This window comes from Equus quagga, chromosome 3 (genome assembly GCF_021613505.1).
Source record: "Equus quagga isolate Etosha38 chromosome 3, UCLA_HA_Equagga_1.0, whole genome shotgun sequence".
Classification (NCBI taxonomy): domain Eukaryota; kingdom Metazoa; phylum Chordata; class Mammalia; order Perissodactyla; family Equidae; genus Equus; species Equus quagga.
Window position 1 is genome coordinate 73,277,262 of NC_060269.1, and position 26,976 is coordinate 73,304,237.

General features: G+C 40.1%; 1 protein-coding gene across 4 annotated transcripts in view; it reads left to right on the forward strand.

The window, feature by feature from the left end:
* LOC124237121 (atherin-like) overlaps positions 1-23,936 on the forward strand; it is a 28,358-nt gene extending 4,422 nt beyond the window's left edge. Inside the window, exons 2-3 of one of the 4 annotated variants that reach the window (XM_046656423.1) lie at positions 4,199-4,287; positions 23,231-23,936. In XM_046656423.1, coding sequence (XP_046512379.1) covers positions 4,199-4,287; positions 23,231-23,435 — 294 coding nt within the window. In that variant the 3' untranslated portion in view covers positions 23,436-23,936. Of the gene's footprint in view, positions 1-4,198; positions 4,288-17,738; positions 18,725-22,683; positions 22,742-23,230 lie in introns of those variants that run through there. The other 3 variants (XM_046656424.1, XM_046656425.1, XM_046656426.1) reach the window with 3 other exon arrangements.
* Positions 23,937-26,976: the final 3,040 nt, after the last annotated feature.

The window sequence follows — 26,976 nt, forward strand, 5'->3', positions numbered from 1 at the left end:
AGCGGCCTGCGCCGGGGTCTGGTCCGAGCGCGGCCGGCGGCGGGGCGCTGCGGGCGGGACGGCGGGCGCGCGAGCGTCTCCTGGCGCCTGTCTCTGCCGTGCGCGCTCCGGCGGCGCGGGGCGCTCGGCCTGCGCCCCGCCCTCCGCCCCGCCCGGGCGGCCGCAGCGCTGCCGTTGCCTCCGCAGACAGCGCCTTCTTCAGCTGACTGACCCCGGGAAAGTGCTGAAGAGTGTGAACCTCAGGGTTTCCTTTAGTTTATGTTCCCGGCTTCTGCTCAAACTCAAGTCTCCGTGCAGATCTTGACGTTTTACTAATTTTTATTAACTTCTTTTAAACAATTGAAAGGTGAGAGGAGACAGCTTCACTCCCTTGGCACACCCTCCTTGACGTCACTTTGTGTCATATTTTTGCTGAAGGGGGTATCGGAAGGACAGCCCCGGAGCCCCGCCGGCCGAGCCCCGGAGTCCGGGTGGCCGAGCCCCGGAGCGCGCGGGCCGAGCCCCGGAGTCCGGGTGGCCGAGCCCCGGAGCCCCGCCGGCCGAGCCCCGGAGTGCGGGTGGCCGAGCCCCCGGAGCCCCGCCGGCCGAGCCCCGGAGCGCGCGGGCCGAGCCCCGGAGCCCCGCCGGCCGAGCCCCGGAGCGCGCGGGCCGAGGCGGCCGGCTGCGCGGGGCCCCTTTTCTGCTGTGGCACGTACTGTGGCAGCCAGTGGCATAAATACGTTTCATGTTTTATTTTTGCGTTCGTATTTTCATTTTAAAGTGAGAAAGAGAGGAATTTTTTTAAGCAACATTTCGTTCTCTGGACTGTGTACATTTAGTATTTGTGTTTGTCCTTGATTAAAAAATTAAGGTCAGTAAGAGTGCCTTGAAATCTAGATAAACCGATTCTTCTCTCGTCTTGCCCTGTTGAAAATTGTTAACGTACAGTTAAAATGAGACGTCTCTGAAGATGTTTAGATACAGGTCGTGTTCCTGAGCTAGGGCAGTGTGAAAGAGATGCTGGAAGGGTCGGCGTCTACGCTGCACTCGCCTCTCAATTTCCTTTTCGGAGCGAGCTTTTCGTTTGGTTAAACGAGGACCCCGTAGCTTATTCGTCCCGAAGGTGGTGGCCCTCGGGACGGCCCGCGGCGGCTCCGTCAAGCGGGGATCGGGTGTAGAGGCGTCCTCAGGAGACGGCTCAGGCAGGCCGGCGCTGGGAGTGGGGCACGGTAGGGGAAGAAAAGCTTGGAGAAGGCCACTGAGTGTTTGTTCTTTACAGGCTTTGTCATCTTGACAAGGGCAAGACTAGCTGTGTTGAGTGAGATTCTTAAGGCCTCTAGGAAGTTTCCTTTAAAGGAACTAAAAAATATATACCTCAAGAGATAGAGTAAAATGCTCAAGTGCCAAATGTATGATTTGATGTGACCACCACCCAGATCAATATCTAGAAAGCATGTCTAGAGAGTGGCCGAGTGGTTAAGTTCTGGCGCTCCGGGTGGGCGGCCCAGGGTTTTGCGGGTTCAAATCCTGGGCGGGGACACGGCACCGCTCGTCAGGCCACGCTGAGGCGGCGTCCCACATGCCACAACTGGAAGGACCCACAGCTAGAACATACAACTATGTACCGGGGGATTTGGGGAGAAGAAGAAGGGGAAAAAAGATTGGCAATAGATGTTAGCTCAGGTGCCAATCTTTAAAAAAAATTTTTTTAGTCCTGTTTCATTCATATTTTTAAATTTGCATTTCTTTTCCACAGGCCTGCCTTCTTGGCAGTACACAAAACAGAGGGCTGAAGATAATATTGTTCTAAATAGAAGTGACAGGTTTATCCGACCACCTTCTGAGAGTGTCCAACAAAATCTGCTTTTATTAGCGTTTATTGCTTATATTTAGAGTCCGTTTTTAAAAGACATAAAGATACTTTATGATCAGAAAAGGCCAGACAAAATGATCAATATGTGAATAAAGTTAAGGGAGTTATTATTTAGTGTTAAGAAGTTGAGTGAGGATCAGTGATCCTCGGCCTCCTCTGTGTCCTGGTTAGTGCAGGTCTCAGATTGCCTCACATGCCGTCCTTCTATGAGCTCGTCTAGTCCCATTAATTCAAATGTGATCAAAAGCTAGGGTAGCCCAAGTCTCTATTCCAGCCTGGATTTCTCTGTACTACTTCCAAATGCCTCCTGGACATCTCTGCCTATTTTGCTAGCACTTTGCTCATGTTTTTCACTGATTTATGTTTTCTGGATAATAATACCTTGTTGGTTATATTGGTTGCCTATTTTCCAGTCTGTACCTTGTCTTTGACATTTGTTTGTGGTGTCTTATACTGAAATTTAGTTTGAATGTAGTCAGATTTATTCATCTTTTCCTTTCTATTTTGTGCTTTGAGAGTCTTGTTTATGAAAGCCTTTACTACTTCAAAATCACGAAGATACTCTTCTTTTTTTTGCTAAAAGTTTTAAACTTTTATTCTTCATATTTAGGTTTTTAATCAACCTATTTTTTTGTGCGTGAGGTAGAGATCTAATTTTATTTATTTTATATATGAGCAATTAATTGTTCTAGCAGCATTTCTTGAATAGTTTAACTTTTCTTTCATGGTTTGTAATGTCACTGATCTCAAATCAGTTTTCCACACAGAGTTTCCACATGGATATGGATTGTTCATTCTTTTCCATTGATCAATTTGTATGACCTCTATGACATTACCATACTATCATAATTGCTACAGCTTCTATAGTAAATGTTTATAATAAGTTCATAAGTTTTTATAATGTGTTAATACCCAGCAGGACATTGAGAACAGTTAACGTCCACCTATTTTCTTTAAAATTATCTTGGAAATGCCAAGTCTTTTTCTACTCTGTATGAATTTCAGAGTCATCTTGTTGAAGATCTGTGAAAAGGGCAGGCCCGGTGGCACAGTGGTTAAGTTTGCACATTCTGCTTCTCGGTCGCCCGGGGTTCGCCAGTTCAATTCCCGGGTACAGACATGGCACCGCTTGGCAAGCCATACTGTGCTAGGTGTCCTACATAGAAAGTAGAGGAAGATGGGCATGGATGTTAGCTCAGGGCCAGTCTTCCTCAGCCAAAAGAGGAGGATTGGCAGCAGTTAGCTCAGGGCCAATCTTCCTAAAGAAAAAAAAAGATCTATGAAAAAAACTTGAATTTTATTGAAAATTCATTAAGATCTTAGTTTCTCCTCTGTAATATACTGATATTAATGGTTGTTATGACTAGATATAATTAATTTGTTTAGTATGCTTAATGAATGGCTGTTATCTTCATCATCATCATCAATGAATGAGCCTTTACTCTTGCTTTGAGATCTGAAATTCAGAAATACTCCCTTCTGACCACAACTTGATGCATTAGTTTATCCCTCTTCTACTCCCTTACTCCCACTAAACTTAGTCTTTGACTTCATCAAGATAATTAGTGTCAAAACCATCTCTGTTTTTCTAGTCTGTCCATCCATTCCTGGATTGACTTGTTTTCCCCAATCCTCACAAAACTTGCTCCACATCTTCACTGTTCTACCTTATTTGCTTATTAAACATTCCAATTGTTACTACCAGGCTTATTCTGAGCTCAGATGACCTTGATTTTTAGTTACCAGAGAAGCTTTCCTCACTGTCAGCTCTAACCGGGCCTGTAATTCCTCCTACACATAGTGTCTGCTCGCACCTCACTGCCCTCCGTGTTCTAGAGCTCATCCTCCAAGACCTTGCTCCCGCACTTGCCTTCTCACAAGTTTTCATTTTCTTGCTCTCTACTGGCCCTGGCAACTGGTGATTTCCGGGCTTTTAGATTTCACCAACCAATACATTTTTTAATTGAGAAAATCAACATAGGTTTGCCAACTTTTTATGTTGTCAAGAAAAGATATTTAGAAGTAATACAACAAACAACAAAAAACTATTACCATCTACTACTGGAAGGTTAAGACCACAGACTCCGGAGCTACACTGTTTGGACTAGAATTCTGGCTCTGCCAGGGTAATTATATAACCTATGAAGATGTAGATAATATCTACCTCTTAAGGTTGTATTGTATATACTAATTCAGTGAATTATTACACAGAAAGCAATTGAAACAGTACCTGGCATGTATTCGTGCACAGTAGTGTTATTTTTTATTGTCATCGTAATTATTATTTTTGCCTCACTGTCAACACATCTTTTTTATTATAGCCGCATCTTGCTTTGTCTTTTACAGTGGTTGCCCTCAGGCTGCAGAGTCAGTATGATGCCATCAAGTGTCATTCCTAATCACCTGTGGCTCTTGGGGATCTCGTTAAGATTGCTGTAAGTATAAAATGCTTAAGGGGACCCCTGCAGATTGCTGGAGCTCTTTCTCTGTGTATCTCCCATCTCCCATTACTCTACTATACAAAGATAAGGAGCAGAGAGACAAAGAGTGGCTTGTGCAAGTCTATGGAGAGGAAAAAGCGGTTTTCATGTCATGCCTGCAAAGGTGAATGTGTTGGACTTCTCAACAGCCACTCTGAAAGGGAAAGGATAATGGAGCAGTGCTTCAAATTCTGAAGGAAAATTACTTCTAATTTAGTATTCTATACAAGCTAAGCTATCAATCAATTGTGAGGCTGGAATAAAGTTATTTTCAAACCTAAAAGTTCTCAAAAAATGTGGGGCTGGCCCCGTGGCCGAGTGGTTAAGTTCGCGCGCTCCGCTGCAGGCGGCCCAGTGTTTCGTTGGTTCGAATCCTGGGCGCGGACATGGCACTGCTCATCAAACCACGCTGAGGCAGCGTCCCACATGCCACAACTAGAAGAACCCACAACGAAGAATAGACAACTATGTACCGGGGGCTTTGGGGAGAAAAAGGAAAAAATAAAATCTTTAAAAAAAAAAAAAAAAAAAAAAAAAAGTTCTCAAAAAATGTACATTCCATTTATCCTTTCTCAAGAAGCTAATGAAGGATGTGTACCACCTAAATGAGGATTAAACCAAGAAAAAGTAGGATATGTGATCAAGGAAATATGAAACCCAAAGTAAGAGAGAGGTGAAAGGAATTACAGATTGATGATTTTGAACAGTAAGGTGAAATTGTGAACTCCTAATATGTTTGAACAAATTGAGGCTTACCCTCATGGGCCATGGTTTGGGGTTAAATTAATGATTATTACATGAGAAACTAAGCACATTTTTAAGAAGAATTTTTACTAAACCTATCAATTTAGTCATTCAAACTTTTTTAAGTGATAAACAAAACATCAAAAAGAGTATTATGATTTTGATGTTTGACATTCTTACATTATACTCCCCCTTTGTTTATGAGGAACTGCATTTTAACCGCCTTGCCTTACTCACAGTTTTAAGAGGAAATGCAGCAAACTGGAAATAAAAGCAAAAGTAGAGAAACAAAACTGGTGTCTGTAAATTAATAACCTATGGTAAAACTATTTTAAAATCATCTTCCATAAGACTCTATGGCACTAAAAACAAGCAGTATATAGAATTGCCGTATAGAAAATTCCTTAAGACACATGGTAGAATAGAGTGAGCTTTGAAAACCCTTTATACCCTGTAATTCTGTGAGTGTAGATTGAGATGCCACTTTTGCAGTCATTGACTAGAAAAAGATTTAGTTAAGTAAATATATGCATAGATACATGTATACGTACATAATAAAAAGCTTAATTCTATAGATTTTCGAAGTTCTTTTTTTTTTTTGGAAGTCACCTTTTTTGTTTTAGTAATTCTGTGCTTACTGTAATCTTGATTAAAATAATAGGGCAGATTCTTATTCACCTCAGAAGTTTGTGGAACTGGCTTACTCCGAGTGCTGATGAACGAGGCATTAAAGAAAACAGGGATCTAACTAATGCTTTGTCATACTACTGGTGTGCATAGAATTTGAGATTTAATAATATCTTGATTTATATTATCTAACTTTTTTTTTTATGTTTTGCCTCTAATCTTGTAAACTCACAGAGAGCTGCGTTTTGTATAGAATAATGCTATTCAGATTCAAAGCACCCAATAATATCTTTTTAATGGCTGATTTGTTAAGAAAATATATAGGTTATAAAAATCTGGAAATAAACAATTTAAGAGCATAAGCAATGCCAAACAGCAGATGGATAATTTCCTGGTTCTTCCATGTCTTCTTAACTTAAAAATAACATATTCAACATGTTAATTTTGGCTACTCACATCTTTTCAGCCGTATTTCCCTCTCTCTCTCTCTCTCTTTTGTTTTTTTGGTGAGGAAGATAGGCCCTGAGCTAACATCTGTGCCCGTCTTCCTCTATTCTTTATGTGGGATGCTGCCACAGCATGGCTTGATGAGCGGTGCATAGGTCTGCTCCCGGAATCTGAACCCACAAACCTCGGGCTGCCAAAGTGGAGTGTGCAAACTTAATCACTAGGCCACCAGGCCAGCCCCACATTTCCCTTTTATTCTCATAATTCTTAAGCTTTTTGTTTTTTGCTACTCCTGATTAACATACTATTTTTGGCAGATTACTTCTTTAAATCAGAAACTTTAAATTCCACTTAAGACTTTCTCAGGTGCAGTTTTCTTTGGTATTAGCCAATCTATTCAGACTGATTTCGTCTGCTCTTAGTACTGGTCGTTTTAGCCTGGCCCATAGCAACATCCTGCCTGCCATTTGACCCCTAGCTTCCATCTCTAAAATATCCTATGCAAAGCTTTAACTATAGCTTTTCTAAATGAAGTTTTTTTTAATAGACTTGATTTTTTTAGAGCAGTTCTAGGTTTACAGAAATATTGAGGAGAAAATACAGAGAGTTCCCATTTGACACCCCCACCACACACATATACACTCAGTTCCTCCTACTAATGTCCTGCATTAATGTGGTACATTTGTTATAATTGATAAACCAGTAATGATACATTATTATTAACTAATGTGCATGGTTTACAGTAGGGTTCACTCTTGGTGTTGTACAGTTCTGTAGGTTTTGACAAATGCATAATGTCGTGTATCTAGCATGATAGTATCATACAGGATAGTTTCACTGTCCTAAAAATGCCCTGCGTTTCACCGACTCATCCCTACCCAGCCTGCCGAAACACCGGCAACTGCTGATCTTTTTGTTATCTCTAATTTTGCCTTCTAAATGAAATCTTTACTGTCATTTAAAACAATCTCTAGAGTAGATCCATATGTGTGGGGGAAAAAAGCAAGCTGCGCAAAATGTGTATAGTATCCTATTTATAAATTTTAAAAACATGTATATACGCATATTTGATTATACGTAGAAAATTTTTGGAAGGTTACATAGAAAAATGATTACTTCTATAGGAAGGAGAATGGGGAGAGTTGATGAGGTCTTGTAACTTGCTATTTTGTTTGAATTTGTTACTATGTACAAATATTATTTTAAAATTTAGAATATTTTATTAATAAAGCTAAAAACAATCTCTAGATAAAGATTTTTTTCCAAACACAAAAGCATGGGAAACCTCAAGAAGATCTAGAGATTTTGACTGCATAAAAATATTAAAATTCTGTACCTCAAAAGCATCATAAAATCTGACCCACCCTGCTATTTACCCATCTATAATGTTTTTTAAATTCATATTTTCATACCTGATGTTCTCACGTGACATCTTTATGATGTTTTGTTCTTTCTTCACACGTTATTAACCTGCCACTCAGCATCTTCTTGACTCTTATTTAGGCTTAGTTTCATGTTAAAATTGTGACCCTTTTCAGCGATCTCAATCTGCCTTATCCTGCCTTATTTATTTATTTTTGAGGAAGATTAGCCCTGAGTTAACATGTACTGCCAATCCTCCTCTTTTGCCTGAGGAAGACTGGCCCTGAGCTAACATCCGTGCCCATCTTCCTCTGTTTTATGTGGGACACCTGCCACAGCATGGCTTGATAAGTAGTGCCTAGGTCTGCACCTGGGATCTAAACTGGCAAACCCGGCCGCTGAAGCAGAATGTGCAAACTTAACCACTGTGTCACCAGGCCAGCCCCTACCCTGCTTTATTTTTATAGCACATATTACATTCTAAAATGGTTTGTTAGTTAGGTATTTCGTTGTTTGTATATTTTTATCTCTGTCCCTCATGCCATTTCCCACCACTACAAAGTAAGTTACACAAGCTTTTTGTGTGTCTTGTTCACTGATGAATCCTCAGTGCCTGACACTTGGTAGGTGCTCAGTAAAAATTTGTTGAATGAATAATTGAATTGTTTTTTAAATTATTAAATTGCAAAATTTTAAAAATTTCATCTGTATCTCTGTTCCTATAATCCTGCCTCAGTTGGTATTTGTTGTTTAGTTTGTTGTGTTATATTGTGATCATACTCCTCTGGTGTCTAAGTACTTTGATTCACAAACGCATGTTCTCTACTACCCTTTCTGATAATGGATGTGTTGGAAGAGCAAAAGGGCCGACTTTAGCTTTATCCCTTCCACAAGAGTGAGGGTTCGAGAGCAGAGAGCTCCAGGCCCCGCCAGGACTCGAGTACGCTGTCTCTGCTACTGTTTCTTTGGACAGCATTTGCCTTGAAAATCATATTCCAGCGGAAGGCTGCTGTAATCCACCACAATCTTGGAGGTTTGGGAAGGAGCAGGGGAGTGAATGTCCCAAGCTCTAGAGTATCTGGTCAGCCCACGTTCTTTTTCAACAGCAACTCACTTCAACAGAGTCTTTATGTTACTCTACACTGAGAAGCCTGATCTGTTGCTGATGATTTCTGGGGCAATCAGCTGTCTGGCACTGATTGTCCCAAAGCAATGCGGGGGAGTGGCAGGAACAATACTTAAGAACTTGCTCCTAAGCCTAACTGGGCTTTCCTCACAGTTTTTGACCTTATTCCTCAAACCGTTGCTGCCTTGTCTCTGTGGTAACCTGGGGTTGATTTGAAGAGAGGAAGTCCACAGCGCTTACTAATTCTCCATTTTCTCAGGAACCATACGAAGAAATCTGCTTTAAATATAAAGACACAGATAGATTAAAAGAATGGACAGAGATCCACCAAGCTAATACTAATGAAAAGAAAGCCATAGTTGCTTTCAGACAAAACAGATTTCAGAACAAGGAAAGTTATCAGGGATAGAGAGGGGCGTTACATAATGATAAAGGGTCAATGCTCCAGAAAGATACAGCCACCTCTGACATATGTACATCTAACAACAGAGCATTCAAATAGCTAAAGCAAAAAACAAAACAAAAAAAAGCTAAGGCAAAAAAGTTATAGAACTGCAAAGAGAAGCAGACAAATCCACTGTTACAGTTGGAGACTTCATCACCCCTCTTTCAGTAATCAATAGATCCAACAGGGAGAAAATCAGTGAGGATGTGGTTGAACTGTGTCTTACCATCAATCAACTGGATCTAGTTGACATTTATTACATACTTCACCTAACAATGGCAAAATACACATTCTTCTCAAAAAAGACATATGTCCATTTAAAGAAAAACTTGTGTGCAAAAAGATATAGACATAGTTGTTGATAGATATACAATAAATTTAGAAAAGTGTTTGCAAGGAGGTTTAACATCTATAATATACAAAGAGCTCTTAGAAATTCACATTAAGGGGGGGCTGGCCCCATGGCCGAGTGGTTAAGTTTGTGAGCTCTGCTGCAGTGGCTCAGGGTTTCACTGGTTCGGATCCTGGGCGTGGACATGGCACTGCTCGTCAGGCCACATTAAGGTGGTGTCCCACATGCCACAAGTAGAAGGACCTGCAACTAAGATATACAACTATGTACCAGGGGGGATTTGGGGAGATAAAGCAGGGAAAAAAAAGAAAAAAGGAATTCACAGCAAGGGAACAATCAATTCAACAGAAAAATGAGTGGGCAAAGAATATAAACTCAGCAAAGAGTAAATCCAAATGTGAAAAGATTCTCAGAATCAGGAGAAATCAGGAAAATGCAAATTAAAATAATAGTGAGATGGCATTTAGGCCTAACAAATTGGCAAACCATTTTTATGATTCAACTAGCATTTGTGACGTGTCTGTCTGCCGGGTGCTGAGATAAGCGTGCGTCCAGTTGGGCGCTTGCAAGGTGCTGTGAGGTGGGCCTCTCCCGCTGGAGGAAGAGGGTTGGGTAGGGAAACTGATGACAAGAATCACATGAAGGAAATGGGAGAAGTCACTGTAGGAACGATTTTTCTTTTTCCTTTCTTTTTGAGTAGGCAGTTCATTCAAATGGTGTGTGTGTATCTACATAGATAGATTTATGTTTTGAGTTGAAGTTTCCCCCACATATGTTCCATCCGCCCATTTCCCATGCCAACACCACCCATCCCACAACTGTTTTTATGAGTTTCTCATGTACGTACCTTCTCAGAGCTTTTTCCACCCCCCTTCTGCATTCTGTCGTCTTGCCATGGTGTTTTTTTAAAAATTGAGGTATAATTGACATACAACATTAATTAGCTTCAGATGTACAACATGATGACTCAGTATTTGTATGTATTGTGAAATGGTCACCACAATAAGTCTAGTTAACATCCATCACCCTACATAGTTAGAGAATTTTTTTTTCTTGTGATGTGAACTTTTAAGATTTACTCTCTTAGCAACTTTCAAATATTCAAGACAGTATTATTAACTGTAGTCACTATGCTGTACATTACATCCCCATGACTTATTTATTTTATAACTGGAAGTTTGTACCTCCCTTCTCTCATTTCATTCACCCACCACTCCCTGCCTCTGGCAACCACCAGTCTGTTCTCTGTATCTCTGAGCTTGTATTTTTGTTTGTTTTTGTTTTTTAGATTCCACATATAAGTGAGATCATACAGTGTCTTTCTCTGTCTGACTTATTTCACTTAGCATAATGTCCTCAGGGTCCATCCATGTTGTCACAAATGGCAAGATTTTATTCTTTTTTCATGGCTGAATGATATTCCATTATATCTGTCCATCTCACATCCTCTTTCTCCATTCATCCGTTGATGGGCGCTCAGGTGCGGCCGTGTCTTGGCTGTTGCATGTAACACTGCAGCGAACATGGAGTGCAGATATCTCTTTGAGTTAGTGTTTTCATTTTCTTTGGATAAATACCCAGAAGTGGAAGTGCTGGATCATATAGTATTTCTGTTCTTAATTTTTTGAGGAACTGCATGCTGTTTTCCATAGTGGCTGCACCAATTTAGGTTCCCACCAGCAGTGTATGAGAGGTCCCTTTTCTCCACATCCTGCCAACACTTGTTATTTCTTGTCTTTTTGATGATAACCATTCTAACAGGTGTGAGATGATTCCCCGAGCTTTTTTATACCAATAGAAATTTACATTCTCCCTTTTTTAAAAGAGATTATCATAATGTGTACTATGTTCCATATCTCATTTTTTTGGTTAACAATAGCTCTTACAGGTATTTAATTAGCTCCATAATGAGATTCCTCATCCTTTAACAGCTGCATAGTGTTCCACTACAAGAATGCTGAAATTTATTTTACCAGCCCTTATGAAGGACATTTGCATTGTTTTCAGTCTTTTGCTTTTAAAAACAATGTGGTTGAATGAATTACAGCTTACAAATCCTATCAAGAGGAATGAATTGAAGCATATGATTTGGATTGTGATTTCCACAAAATATTGCTAAATGAGAAAAAATAAGATGGAGAAAAATGTGTATAATATGATCCCAGCCTGTAAAACAACATCATCAACACATATAAATGTTTGGATATTTGTGTGTGTGTGTATACAATCAAAATATTTATATTTGTAAATGTATATTTACATATGCATAAATTTGTATATAATTATTTGGGGGAAATAACAGAAAATACATATTACTTGTGATATAGGTTTGGTTGCTCTAAGGCCAAAATAATAATGACTTAAGATGGATGTGTATTTTTCCCTTCCATACAGTTTAGGGATAGTCAGTTCAGGACTGATACAGCAGCTCCAGGCATTAGGGGTCCAGGCTCCTTCTAGCTTGTTAAACTGCTACACTCAATATGTGGTTTCTGTCTCACGGCCTTAAATGGCTATATTCCAGCTCCTGCCATGATATATCTGGGGAGGGGAAGTGGAAAAAGAGTACACCTCTTCTTTTTAAGGGCTTGTCATAGAAGTTGCAGCCATCATTTCCGCTTAGAGCCCATGGGCCAAAATGTAGTCATATGGCTAAACCTTCAAGGGAGGCTAGGAAATATAGGTCCTTTGCTGTGTGGTCATACACCAAGCTAAAACTTAGGGGTTCTAATACTAAAGGAAGAAGAGAAGAAAGGACATTGAGAGACAAGAGTGGTCTCTACCACAACAGACTATAGATTAATAGGTGAGCTAGGTAACAAGGGAAAAGGAACATTTTTTTCCCCCAAATTATCTATTCCTGCATTACAAACCTACCCCAAAATTTAATGCCTTAAAACAACAATGTTACTATTTCTTACCATGCTGTGATTTGGCTAGGAAGTTTTTCTGTTGGTTTTCCCTGAGCTCATTCATGTGGCTGTCTCCCTTCACGTGCCCTTTCATCCCAGACTTTTTCACAGCATAGTGATCTCAGAGCAGTCAGTATTCCCAAAGGTGAAGAAGGAAGCTGCAAAGCCTCTCTAAACCTCATCTAAGAAGTTGCACAGAGTGACATCTGCTGCATTCTATGATCAAAGCAAGTCACCAAACTAGCCTAGATTTAAGAGGTGGGGAAATAAACGACCTTTTGATAGTAAAAATGGCAAAGGCATATTGCAGAGAGGCATGAACAAAAGAGGCATGAGTCATTGAGAGCAAACATAACAATCTGACACAGGATATATTTACACTTATGTGCATAGGTAAATTTTTATATTTGTCCACATACTCAAAGAAATATAAATAAGTAAAATTGGTTAAACAAGTTGATGGTGAGCAGATACAAATATGACCATGTTACCCTCCTGCTTTTTTTTGCCTTGCAGGGCAAAGGCCAAGCCCCTTAGCCCATACTATTCCTACTATATTATACTACCTCCTAGGAGATGTGATAAAACCAGTAAGAAAGATAAATCGCTTCTAGCTAGAGTGGTTGGGCTTTATGTAAGATGTGGAATCTGAAATGAACTAGGTCTCGAAGGAAGAAGTATTAGAATTGATGGAGAGGAGCAGAGTGGCATAAACCAATAGTTCCCAATCTTTTTAGGAGTACCCTTTTAAAAAAATTGAAATATAGCATACTGCAGAAGTAAATGAAGTATCTATCATAGAGTAAAAATACCCCTGTATCCACCACCCAGGAGATAGAATATTACCAGTTACATAGGAACCCTCTTGTGCAACCTCCCAATAACTATCCTGTCTCTCCTCCTAGAATGTAACCACTCTACTAACTTAGGACCATAGAGCAGTTTTGCCTCTTTTTGAATCTTACATAAATAAGATTAAATGTATATTTCACCATTATATTTGTGCGATTCATCTGTTCGTAGAAGTAGTTTGTTCATATTCATTGCTATATTCCATTATATGGATAAACCAAATATATTTATCTATTCTATTGTTGATATTTGGTTTGTTTCTGCTTTTGAGCTGTTAACCAATAATGATGCCACAAGCATCTTTTTATGTGTCTCTTGGTGTGCATAGGCAGACATTTCTATTGAGAGAATACTTAGGATTAATATTCTTTGGTCATTGAGGTATGCTCAAATTTTATGAAGAATGACAGTTTTCCAAAGTTTACGTTATTTATATCCCCACCAGCAGTACTGTATATGAAAGTTTCTTCTTCTCCATACCCTGGGCAACGCTTGGTATTGTCAGTCTTTTTAACTTTAGCCATTCTGATGAGTGTCTTGGGACATCTCATTTTGGCATTAATTTGCATTTTCCTGAGGACTGTAGAGATTGAGCGCCATTTTATGTTATTTGCCATTTGGAGATCCTCTTTTTTTGAAGTGCTTATTCAAGTCACTTGCTCACATTTCTTTTGGGTTGTCAGTCTTATTCTTATTGATTTTTAGGACGTTATATATTCTAGATATGCATTCTTGTTCAACTATATCTGCACCAAATATCCTTTACCATAACATGGTTTGTCTTTTCATTTTCTTAATTTTGTCTTTTGAAAAAAAGTTCTTAATTTTAATGTACTGTATTTTTACCAATCTTTAGATTGGAATTTAGAATGGAAACTTTCTTAAATTATTTTGAGTGTGCCTCCTATTTCTTCTTAAAACCCTAACTGATAAAGTAATTGATACCAGGAGTTGTTACAAGAAATAACACCCTCAAAATGGGATTCTGAGATTGGATTAGATACACACACACATGTAAAATCAATCACGCAGATAACCTCATTGCTCTGTGGAAAGGGATCACAGGTAATCCACGGCTTATAGTACTGTTATGACTACCATTAATAGCATGGGATGGAGTGAAGGGGGGTGGGGAGGAGAAAGTATCATCATGGTAACCATAGTAATTATAAAGTCTGTGGATCTACCAGGCTTCTGTTACGGTCCTAAACAGAATGTACAAAAGAAAAAGAAAAACATAAAAACTATGAATAAACTATTAAGAAGGTGTGTAGTGAATCAGAACTCCTCCACTGCAGCTTTGAAGGAGTCCTTCATCTGTAATCAGTGGACAGATAAAGTAGATTTGTAGCACCAATTAAATGCTCAATTCCTTCAGTTTTCTGACTCTGAGGTAAGAGCACTGGTGAGGAAGGAGGGGCCTTAAGACATAGAATGGGCAGACAAAAATGGAGCTGAGAACTCTGAACGTCCATATCTCCTGAACTTCCTTTGTTCTCTGAGGAAGCCAGCCTCCTCTTGGGACAGCTCTCTCGTCAGCTGGTACTTGTTCTGAGAACTTACCCTCACACTTCCCAGTACCTCCCATTAAATCCCAAGGTAGCCTCATCAGAGAAGTGTGTGGCCAGCTCTAGCAAGTACACAGGAGTTAAAGTCCTTGCCGTTTTGATCAGGAGGGACCTGGAGAGTATATATGGAAGTGGGCACTAAGGGTGTTACACCGAAGGGGAATAAATGTAAGATTTGATCATGGCAAATTTATTGGCAGGGTGTACTCACCTGAGAATCAAGATTTAATATATTGGAATTAATAGTTTGCTAGGATGAGGCTTGGACTCAATGATACCCTACAAACAATAAAGGGTCTATAAATAAAATTTGAAATAATAATTTCAAAATGCAAGAAATCCCCTGGCATACTGTAGAGGAGGCAGTACAAAGGCTCCTTAGCCATCCTCAACTCTCACCAAGTTATTAAGAAATGCATTGGTGATAGGAGCCCCAGCATTCTCAGAGAGCTCTGAAGTGGCTGTCCTTTGCCAGGATGATGGTGATGAATGCTGTAGTGGAACTGGGTTTCCTGATCTCAGTAGAAATAAGAATCCCAGAGTGGTAGAGGCCACATGATGGCGCATAACCATCGGAGACAAGGTGGGAACAATTACCATAATAAATGAAAGAAGAGAATGTTAACCAGAGTGTTTTGACCCACAGAGAGAGGTGGTAATGGCTAAATGCTTACAAGGTCCCTAGAAATGAAATAGATTAGGTAACCTACTGAGCTGCTTGACATATATAGGTGGAAAAATTCTGGGAAGCAAACTAACTTGTGTTATTGTAGTGAAATTTGAAGCATCTCATCCAGTTTACCCACGTGGGACTCCTTAGTGGTGGAGAGATTGGGTCCCTTTAAAGAAGAACCTTGCAATGCAGCCATATTGTATAACCATGAATCTTCCCCTAATCCGGTGGTTCCCCAACTTGTCTGCATGTTAGGACATGTTAGTATTCTGAAGACCAGGATGCACCCCAGACCAATTAAATCTATGATTTCTGGAGGTGAGACCCAGGCATTGGTATTTTTTGAAGCTCTCCAGGTAATTCCCATGAGCAAGTTTGGGAATCACTGCCCTAATCCTTCTCTAGTGGCGATTTACTGGAGAAAGGAAAATATCTAGACCTCTTGAGGCTTATTAGACATTGTCTCTTAGGTTATACTAATACCCGGAGACCCAAAACTCTACCCTGGACGACTGGTTAGAATAGGGGGCCTGAGAAAGTCAAGTGACAGATGGAGTCTTGGCCTGAGTCTGGCTAACACTGAGTCCAGAGAGACTCATGCTGTGATTATTTCTCCAGTCCCAGATGTATAATAAGAATAGATATATTTTAATAACAGAAACAATCTTCATTTTGGTTTCCTGAACAAGGGAGTGAGTGCTATTATGGTAGGGAGGGCTATGGAGAAGTTCAGAACTGCTTGCTACCACTCTCTCACCAAGAGAGTAAACAAAAAATACCACTCCCTGAGGAAATAGCAAAAATTAGTGTCACCATGCTGGCATGGTGAGTCACACCACATTCCCATTAAAATTCCGTTTATGGTCACCAGATGGATCATAGAGGATGAGAATGCAAAACCCAGATGGGTAATGAAGAATGAATGTAGATTATTGCAAGGCTTCATCAGGTGGGGATGCCAGTTGTGTTGGTTGTTCTAGGTGTGGTGTCTTCATTGGAGGAAATTAATGTAGACTTTTTTTTAATGCTTTTTGGTGAGGAAGAGTTGCCATGAGCTAACATCTGTTGCCAATCTTCCTCTTCTTTTTTTCTTTTCTCCCCAAAGCCCCAGTACATAGGTATATATCCTAGTTCTAAGTTATTGTGGTTCTTCTATGTGGGATGCAGCCTCAGCATGGCTTGATGAGTGGTGTGTAGGTTCGTGCCCAGGATCCAAACCGGCAAACCCCAGCCCGCCGAAGCAGAGCGCATGAACTTAACCACTCAGCCATGGGGCCAGCCCCTAACATAGACTTTAATGTGATATATAGGTATTGATCTGCAACACCCCCCCCCCCATTCCAATCAGTAAGGAAAATCAGAAGCAGATTGCATTTATTTGTTTGTTTATTTTGGCACCTGAGCTAACATCTGTTGCCAACCTTCTTTTTTTTTTGCTGCTTCTTCTCCCCAAAGTCCCCCAGTGCATAGTTGTATATTCAAGTTGCAGGTCCTTCTGGTTGTGCTATGTGAGACACTGCCTGAGCATGGCCTGATGAGTGGTGCCATGTCTGTGCCCAGGATCCAAACCAGAAAAACCCCAGGCCACCAAAGGGGAGCATGTAAACTTAACCACCTGGCCGTGGGGTCGGCCCCAGCAGATTGCATTTAAATGTAAGGGACAACAGTAAGCCTTTACTGTTTTGTCTGAGGGTTATGTCAACTTTCCTGTTCTCTCTATGGTGTGATTGTCTTGCTCTGCCATAGAATATCACAGTGATCTATTATAGTACTGAAATTATGTTAAATGAACCCAATGAGCAGGAAGTAGCAAGTACTCTACGTGCTTTGGTAAGACATGCATGCTAGAAGATGCAAGATAAACCCTGTAAAACTTCCAGGACCTGCCACAAGTTTCTAGGGGTCCAGTGGCTGAGACATGTTAGGATATCCGTTCAAGTGAGTGACAGGTGGTTGTATTTTCCACCACCCCAACAAAGAAAGAGGCAACATGTGTGGCAGGCCTTTCTGGGTTCTGGAGGCAACAAAACATAATAATAGAATTTGGGTGACCTGCTCTAAACTGTTTTCTGGGTAACTGTAAGACTACTAGTTTTGAGTGGGGCCCAGAGCAAACTGTCTTGTCAGCTGGGCCTTACAATTGGGTAGATCCAACGATACTGGAAGTTCATGTGGTAAAGATGTTATATGAAGCCTCTGGTAAGTTCCAGTAGAAGAATTACAACGCAGACCCCTCGGTTATGAAGTAAAGATATGTCTTCCTCAGCCAAGAACATTTTGTTTTGTGTCTTTGGAAAGCAGCTCCTGATTTGCTGCTGGTCCATGGTAGGGATGGAACATCTGACCCTGGGACGTCAAGTGGCTGTGTGAATAATGAAATTGCCCATCACAAACTAGTGTCATCTGACTCACCAAACCATGCGTCTGGATGAGCACAGCAGTAGGCCACTCCCTACAAGACTGAGAGCACAGCTACAACTAAATGGAATGAGCAGGTGACTCAAACTGCTATAGTCCCTGCCCTACTCCTTTACCACTTCTCCCTCAACCCATGTAAACTGGCTCCCCTCTGACCAGTTAATGGAAAGGAAAAAAGTGTGGGTCTTGTTCATTCACAAAAGGATCTGCAGTGAGCTGGCCATAGCTGGCTGTGAGTGGTCACTGCACAACACCATCATTCATTAGTGGTCCTGAAACACAACAGTAAAGAGAAATCCTTCCATTGGGAAAGACTTTAGAAGACATGGCCTGAGGTAAAGGTATATGCTGGTTCATTGTTAGTGGCTTATGAGTTGATAACCTGAACAGGAACTTGAGAACAAATTGGAAACTGGCTCAGTTTATGGGGCCAGTTGGGAGACAATAACTGCAAATTAGAGATGCTGGCCTATAGAATGAAGTACATGCCTAAAACCAGTAATCGATGTATGGTGCCATCTTCCCCAAAAGGTATGCAAAGTGGAGATGAGAGTGGTCTCTCTATTTTATATATGTCCAATATTAAAAAAAAATACTGGCAGCTTGTTTTCCAAACTTGATAAAAAGAATAAAATTACAAATCCACAAAGCTCAGTGAACCACAAGCAGGAAAATTACAATTAAAATCACACCTATGCACTTACAATCGAACTTTATATGATTATATGATATCAATCAGATATTTGATTATATAAATCAAACTTTGTATGAAATCAGTTTATATGAAAACTTTATATCAGTTTTATCAAACTGATAAAATAAAACAAAAACATCTTTCTTTTTTTTTCTTTTTGAGGAAGATTAGCCTTGAGCTAACATCTGCTGCCAATCCTCCTCTTTTTGCTGAGGAAGACTGGCCCTGAGCTAACATCCATGCCCATCTTCCTCTACTTTATATGTGGGACTCCTGCTACAGCATGGCCTGGAACACGGTGCCATGTCTGCACCCGGGATCCGAACCAGCAAACCCAGGGCCTCCAAAGCGGAACGTGTGCGCTTAACCACTGCGTCACCGGCCCAGCCCCTGAACAAACACATCTTAGAAGCATCCAGAAAAATTATATATCACACACAAGGGGCAATTATATGAATTTTTATAAAAATAAGTTTTTCAATGGAAGCATAACATACATATAGAAAAGAGCAAATATACTTGTTCAGCATGACTTATCACAAAGTGAAGATAACTAGGTAAGCACCACCCACATCCACAACTACAACATTGCTATGCCCCGTCTTAGTCATTACTCTTCTTTCTTCCCAAAGGTAATCAATGTCCTGAATTTTAACACCAAAGCTAGGATTTGTCAGTGGTTAACTTTTATATTAATTGTAATGTAGTCTTTTGTGTCTGGCTTCCTTCACTTAACATTGTGAGATCCATCCATGTTGTTACCTGGCGCAGTTGTTCATTCATTTTCATTGCTATGCAGTATTCTGCTTTACGAATATATCACACTTTATCCGTTCTACTGTTGTAGACATTGGAGATGTTTCCATTTTTTGGCTGTTATGAGGAGTGCCGCTGTGAACATTCTTGTGTCCATCTCTTGGTGTACACATGTACACATTTTTGTTAGGTTCTTCGTCGTACCTAATAACCCCCTTGAGGGGACTTTTTGGTTCCTGAAACGTTGGAGTCAGTGGTTTCGGAGGTCTTAGTGCTCAAAGGAGGAATGCTTCCTAGGGAAACATAGTTCAGTGAGTTAGAAGTGGACACTGCTTGCTGGCAAGTTTGGGCTCTTGCTCTTACTAGCGAACAGAGAGAGAAGGGGATCACTCTGCCGGCAGAGGTGAGGGCTCCATTTTAACGGGGAATTGGATTGCTGCTATATAGTGGAGTAAGAAGGACTCTATACGGAAGGTGGGGTATTCACTGGGATGCTACTTAGTGCTCTCTTGGCGAAGAGTCTAATACAAAGTAGGGTAACCCCACACCCCCCGGTAAAGAATCCCATTCAGCCGAGGTGCAGACAAAGTGAGAGAAACCTGGACTGGGCAGTGAGAGAAAGCAGCTTCGCTTATGAGTCCAGGCCTTGTGAGCGGCTGACAAGCAGGTTTCATGATTATGTCTTGTTACTTGTTTCTTTTCTCCGCTACCATATATGAAGAATTCCGGGGTGGCCACTGTGTTTGGTTTCAGCTGAGGGTATGACAGTTGATAGCACTTCATGATGATTTTGTAGCTGATGATGAGAGGAGATCACATGGGGGAAGAGAGTGAGGCGAGCCTGTTTATTCCGCCGGGCTCCCTGCATCAGAGGCTCTGTGAAACGGAGCATGCATCTTGCCCAGAGCTCATTGCTGCTCTCACAGGACCTCCTCACAGTTCTCTCTCCTTCCAGGTTCTGCTTAACTTCTCTCCTGTCTCTTAAGGCCTAAGGGTGGTACAGCTCCCCTGCCTTGGGTTACAGAGCTATCTTTGTAATGTAATTCTCTTACAGCCTACACACAAAATTAGTCCCTTTGTAAATAAACTTTCCTTAAATGATCCGTAGTGTGCCATTTGTTTCCTGTTAGGACTCTGACACGCAATGTTTTTATCTTTTGTATTGCTTCTTGCCTGAAATCTACCTGGATGTTAGCCTAGCCACACCATCTTTCTAATTAGTTTTTGCATGGTATATCTTTGACTTTAAGCTATTCTGCATTCTAATATTTAAGATTTGTTTCTTGAAAACGGGTTAAAGATGTATCTTTATAGCTTGAAGGTGATAGTCTTTGTCTTTTAATTGGATAATCAATTTTTTTTTAAGATTTTATTTTTTTCCTTTTTCTCCCCAAAGCCCCCCTGGTACATAGTTGTGTATTCTTAGCTTTGGGTCCTATCTAGTTGTGGCATGTGGGACGCTGCCTCAGCGTGGTTCGATCCGTGCCCAGGATCCGAACCGACGAAACACTGGGCCGCCTGCAGTGGAGTGCAAACTTAACCACTCGGCCAGCCACAGGGCCAGCCCCTGGATAATCAATTTGCATTTAATGTAGTTACTGGTTTATGGGCCTTTAAAGCTGCCATCATACTGTTTTTTGTTTCACCTGTTGTTCACTCTTTTATTCTCTGCTTTCTTTGGGATTGATCAAGGTTTTTCTTTTTATTCCATCTTTTTCTTTTGATTAGCCTTTTACTTATATGTTCTTTTCCCATTCTGTTATTCATTACTCTAGAAATTAGAATGTGTGTTCTTGACTTCTAAAAGCCTCAGACACTAAAGTATACATCAGTACGTTGTCTACTTCTTGGACAGTGTACACACCTTAGACCACTTTATTTACCCTCTCCTTCAATTTGTGTGTTACCATTATGTTTTAAATCTCTGTGTTTTTAACATCACAATATATGAGCACTGTTTTGCAAAGTTAATATTCATTGAGATTTACTCAGATATTTTTCCTTTTCATTGCTGTCCATCCCTTCCGGAATTTGAGAGTGTCCATCTGAGATCATTTCTCTTTGCTCGAAGGCTACTCTTCTAAGGCAGAAATGCTGGTGACAAATTCTCAATTTCTGTTTGAAAATACCTTTATTTTGCCTTAATTTTTTAAAGTTATATTATTATTATTTATTTTTTTATGAGGAAGATTGGCCCTAAGCTAACATCTGTTGCCAGTCTTCCTCTATTTTATGGGGGATGCCGTGGCTTGATGAGCAGTGTTTATGTCCGCGCCCGGGATCCGAACCTGTGAACCCTGGGCCGCCAAGGTGGAGTGCATGAACTTAACCACTACGCCACTGGGCTGGACCTGAAAGTTATTTGAATATGAGCTCTCAGTTGGCAATATTTTCTTTTAGTGCTGTGAAGAGAGCATCATTTGGCTGAAAGCAGCTGTCTTACTGTCATTCATTTGATAAAGTTATCTGTCTTTTTCCTCTGGATGCTTAAAAGTTTCCTCTCTGATTTTCAGCAGTTTTACTGTGATGTCTTAGGTGTGATTTCCTTTGTCCTTTCTTGCTTAAAGTTTATAGTGCTTCTTGAATCTGAGGCCTGATGCCTTTTGCTTACTTTAGACATTTATTCAAGCGTCTCTTGTTACAGTCTGTCACTCCTCTCCTTTTGGGTCTTCATTATGTCTTTTCCACTTTATTTTTTCCTTCCTTTTGTCTTCCTATAAATCTGTCTGCATATTTTCTTCTGAATTTCTTCAAATTCCCTAATTTTGTCTTCAGCTCTGTATACAAGCATACCTCATTTCACTGCATTTTGCTTTACTGCACTTTGCAGATACTGTGTTTTTTACAAGACCTTCCACCAGCAAAAAGATTATGACTTGCTGAAGGTTCAGATGATGCTTAGTAATTTTTTAGCAATAAAGTATTTTTCAATTAAGGTATGTGCAGTGTTTTTTTAGACATAATGCTGTTGCACACTCAGTAGACTACAGTATAGTCTAAACATCACTTTTATATGCCCTGGGAAACCAAAAAATTCGTGTGACTCACTTTATTGCACTATTTGCTTTATCTCGGTGGTCTGGAACCACACCTGCAGTATCTCAAAGGTCTGCCTCTAATTGGCTATTAAATCCATCCACTGTGTTTTTAATTTGTGTCTCAATAATAGAATTTCCATTTGGTTCTTTGTATTTCCATTTTCTACAGACATCCTTACTCTTATATTTTAAGTTCCTGAACATATCAATCATAGCATTTTAAAGTCTTCATCTCATAATCCCTGTGGGGTTCTGTTTCTATGATCTGTTGCTTCTCTGGTTTTGTCATTTCTTCTCATATACCTGATTATTTTTGTTTTTGTTTTTTTTGAGGAAGATTAGCCCTGAGCTAACATCTGCCACCAATCCTTCTCTTTTTGCTGAGGAAGACTGGCCCTAAGCTACCATCCCTGCCCATCTACTTCTACTTTATATGTGGGACGCCTACCACAGCGTGGCCTGATGAGCAGTGTGCACGTCCTCATCCTGGATTCAAACCGACGAACCCCAGGCCACCGAGGCGGAGCACACAAACCTAACCGCTGCACACAGGGTCGGCCACTCTGATTATTTTTTAGGTGTGCTGGATATTGTGTATAAAATATTGTACTGGTATTTTGAGGCTCTAGATAACCATTACTTTCCTCTATAGAGGATTTGTTTGCTTCTATATAAGGCAGCTAAACTAGGGCTATTAGCAAACTCAGATCACTACAATCTAGCAGGGCCTGAGATGATTCCATCCCTGCCAGTTCTGATCTATTTGCAGTTCACCCTGACTCCCAGGGTGTAGCTCTTCAAGGTCTCAACTGAAAGACTGAGGGATTTATCTCTTCCTTGGTGAGCTTCATACTGCACTTTTTCTCCCTTCTCACCCCATCTAGGCCTGGGAGCTTTCACAGAGCTGTTCATTCACCTTCTCTGGAAGAGAAGAGACAGATGCCTCCAGTGGAAAGGGGGCCCCAAGTGCCACAAGCCTGTCTCCATCCTGTCTCCCTCTCCTCGACTTTGCCCTGCACTCCTCACCAGTTTGGTCACTTTCCAGTACCTTTAAACATGTCGTTTTTTGTTTTGGCCCAACTTTTCTAGTTGTTCTCAGCAGAAGCATGATCAAAACCACCTAGTTCTTCATTACCAGAAGTAGAATTGCAAAGGACTCATTTTTAATGTCAACAGTTTTACTGGATACCCCCTGCCCCCCCTCCATCAAAACACACAAGGTAGTAATTGTACATATGTTTAGTCTATAAACTATAAAAAAGTGTATAATAAATATAATAATGTATTTATATACATTATATATATTATTTACATTTGATATAGTATACGTGTCCAGGTCCCCTGCAATAAGTGTTACTTAGGGATTTGTTACTCACGAAGGGAAACACTGTTGAACGCAAAGGCACAGTTTCAGGGAAGTTAACAATATGTTCGAAGGAAGATGAGGAGCCCAGTTTGATTAGAAATTTCATGTATAGGGGCTGGCCCGGTGGCACAGCAGTTAAGTTCCCACATTCTGCTTCTCGGCGGCCCGGGGTTCACTGGTTCAGATCCAGGGTGTAGACATGGCACCACTTGGCAAAAAGCCATGCTGTGGCAGGCGTCCCACATATAAAGTAGAGGAAGATGGGCATGGATGTTAGCTCAGGGCCAGTCTTCCTCAGCAAAAAGAGGAGGATTGGTAGTAGTTAGCTCAGGGCTAATCTTCCTCAAAAAAAAAGAAAAAAAAAAGAAAAAAATTTCATGTATAAAAGCAGAGATTAAGTTCTGACTTTTATTCTCTATACAGTAGGAAACCATTGAAAACTTCTTTATTGTGGTATCTTTTAATAAAAGCCATGCTTAATCGGATAGTCATATGCAAGATAGACTGGAGAAGTAAGAGCCCACTAGGAAACTACAGTAATGGACCAAATATGAGCTGATGAGAGGCATCACAGTGTAATGAAAAGAATGTTGACTTTAGAATCATAGGACTTATCATTACTGGTCTGTCAGCTTGGGCAGGTCATTTAACCTGTCTTACTCTGCTTCCTATTTACATGCCAGTCACCTTGTAGGCCTTCAACAGAATGATGAAATGTTAGTAACTTCTGCTTAACTCACAGAGTGGTTATGCAAATAGCTGATGAGGAAAATCTCTTTAAATGTATATTATAAAATTTAAGGTGTAATATGCATTTGAAGGCCCAAAGAAGTAAAAATGGAGACTAATAAGGAAAGAGAAGGGTGAAAGAAAAATATTACTCCTCTATTGAATCTCAGTGACTAGAAAATACATTGACCTAAATAGGTCAGTCAGAAGAGGAACTGATTTTGGAAATCAGGACAAGGGTTTAATTTTAATTGTGGAAATATTCAGCAAGTCATTATTACATTTATTAGTTTTGTATATTCTTTAGGTATTTTTCATGTGACATTTTTCAATCTCTTTCATCAAATTTTAAGTTCCTAGAGAGAGGAAGAAGTTATTTCCTTGGGAATTTGTATTTCCTCCTTATTTTTAGTTTTTAAAAAAAACCCTGTACCTCTAAACTGATTAATCTGGCAAAGTTCCATCTATTTTGTCCAGTTTATTGGTGAAGTGATTACAGAGGGCATTGACTGGTTTAAGGATTATTTGTTTGGTCCCCCAACTCAATACCAAACTGCCGCTCTTTGTGTGCACCACTCTCAATAGTTGTTACCCGTGCTCAAGTCCCTCACTGTAATCCAGGTAGGCATTTTCTTTAACTTCTATTTGAATGCCATGTGAGACATAACAAACGTCTTATTGAAAGTCATATGCATGATTTGTTTGGTTATATTTTAAATGTATATGCCTTTAGACCCTAACATTTATGATGGTTTCTATCCCTTTTGAAATCCTTCATTTCTCCTAGTACTTTTTAGAATTAACTTGTAATGGACACTCGACCATGGCAGTAGCTCTATCTTTTGCACTAAGACTTTATCTCGCACAGTTTATTTGATTCTCTCTGGACTGCTGTAGTATGTTCCTGAATCTGTAACTTTAAATTCCCAGTAATATTATCCGACATATTTGGTAAGCCTGGACTTAAAATTGGTGATGTCATCTACCTTTAAAAAGCTGAATGGGGGTTTAGAATAAACTTGCCTCTTGTATCATCATTTGCTCCCTCTCATTTTCGTCTCATTTCCCCTATTCTTACATGAATAGAAATTTGATTATACAGAGTTGTTTGTCTTTCCTATTTTTTGCCTGTTACAATTTTCTGTATTTAACAGCCCTTGTAATATTTTATATATTTTTTACTTGGAACTCTAGAAATAAAGTATTAGCATCCTCTCTTTTCCAGTAGACTTTGGTGTTCTCAACCTTAGGGAACCTGGAAGTAAGAAAAACACTGAGTAGCACGGAAAACAGGTGTTATAAGTGTTATTCTGTGGCAAAAATATTGATCTGGGGGACGGCCCCGTGGCCGAGTGGTTAAGTTCGTGCGCTCCGCTGCAGGCAGCCCAGTGTTTCGTCGGTTCGAATCCTGAGCATGGACGTGGCACCGCTCATCAGGCCACGCTGAGGTGGCGTCCCACATGCCACAACTGGAAGGACCCAGAACTAAGAATACACAACTATGTACCGGGGGGCTTTGGGGAGAAAAAGGAAAAAAATAAAATCTTTAAAAAAAAAAAATATCGATCTGTTCTTGAGCCATTACGCGTTTCCCTGTAACTGAAGCTCAGTTACTCGTCATGGACAGTAAGTCAGGGCAGTTTGAAGGGCCCTGTCATCACTGATGTGTTGGTAAATGTTTGAAAACTGGCTCTCTAGGAATAAAAAATGCTGATTGTGGTGGTTTCAAATTTCTCTGGGGTAAATACTTCTACTGTGGGCCATTTCAAGCCATTGGACATCACTGGACGTAGACTTGGAGAGAGGTATATACTATCAAACTATAGTACTTCCACCATATGTGTACCCTAGACATAATCACAAAAACATGGGTGTAGTAAAATGATTAGAAAGTGAATTTTGAGTATTTATTTTTATTTATTATGTATTGGATTTTAATAGTCAGTTTATATAATTAATTTTTAATAATGGCAGTGTTTAACAATTAGCCTGTAAAATTCCTAAAAATTTTAATATCAGCAGTCCTAAGGCAGCATAAGCCAGCACTAGCATTCTCCTGCCTGTACTCTTAGTTTTGGAAATGCCTTAGGGACTAGCCAATATGAGTTGAGGTGGTTCTGCTAGCTAATGATAAAAAAATTTAATACTCAGATTTACATAGTCAACCCTTAAATTCTGCCATCTCACAAAGTAAAATCCTTCATTCCTTTTCCATATTCCTCCAGATATGTTACTTTGTTATGACTTTATTACTTTTTAAAATCTTTTAAGCCTGCTATACATGTTTAATCTGTGTCATCTGTAAATCAATGCTAACAAAAACCCAATAAATAATACACAAAAAACCAGAGACATTTCCTCAGAGAAGATATATGGATGGCAAAGCAACAGATGAAAAGATGCTGAACATTATTAGTCATTAAGGAAATGCAAATTAAAATCACAAGGAGATACTACTCCATACCTATTAGAATGGCTAAGATCGAAAAGGCTGATCATAACAAGTCAGGAGGAATTGGAACTCTCATACACAGC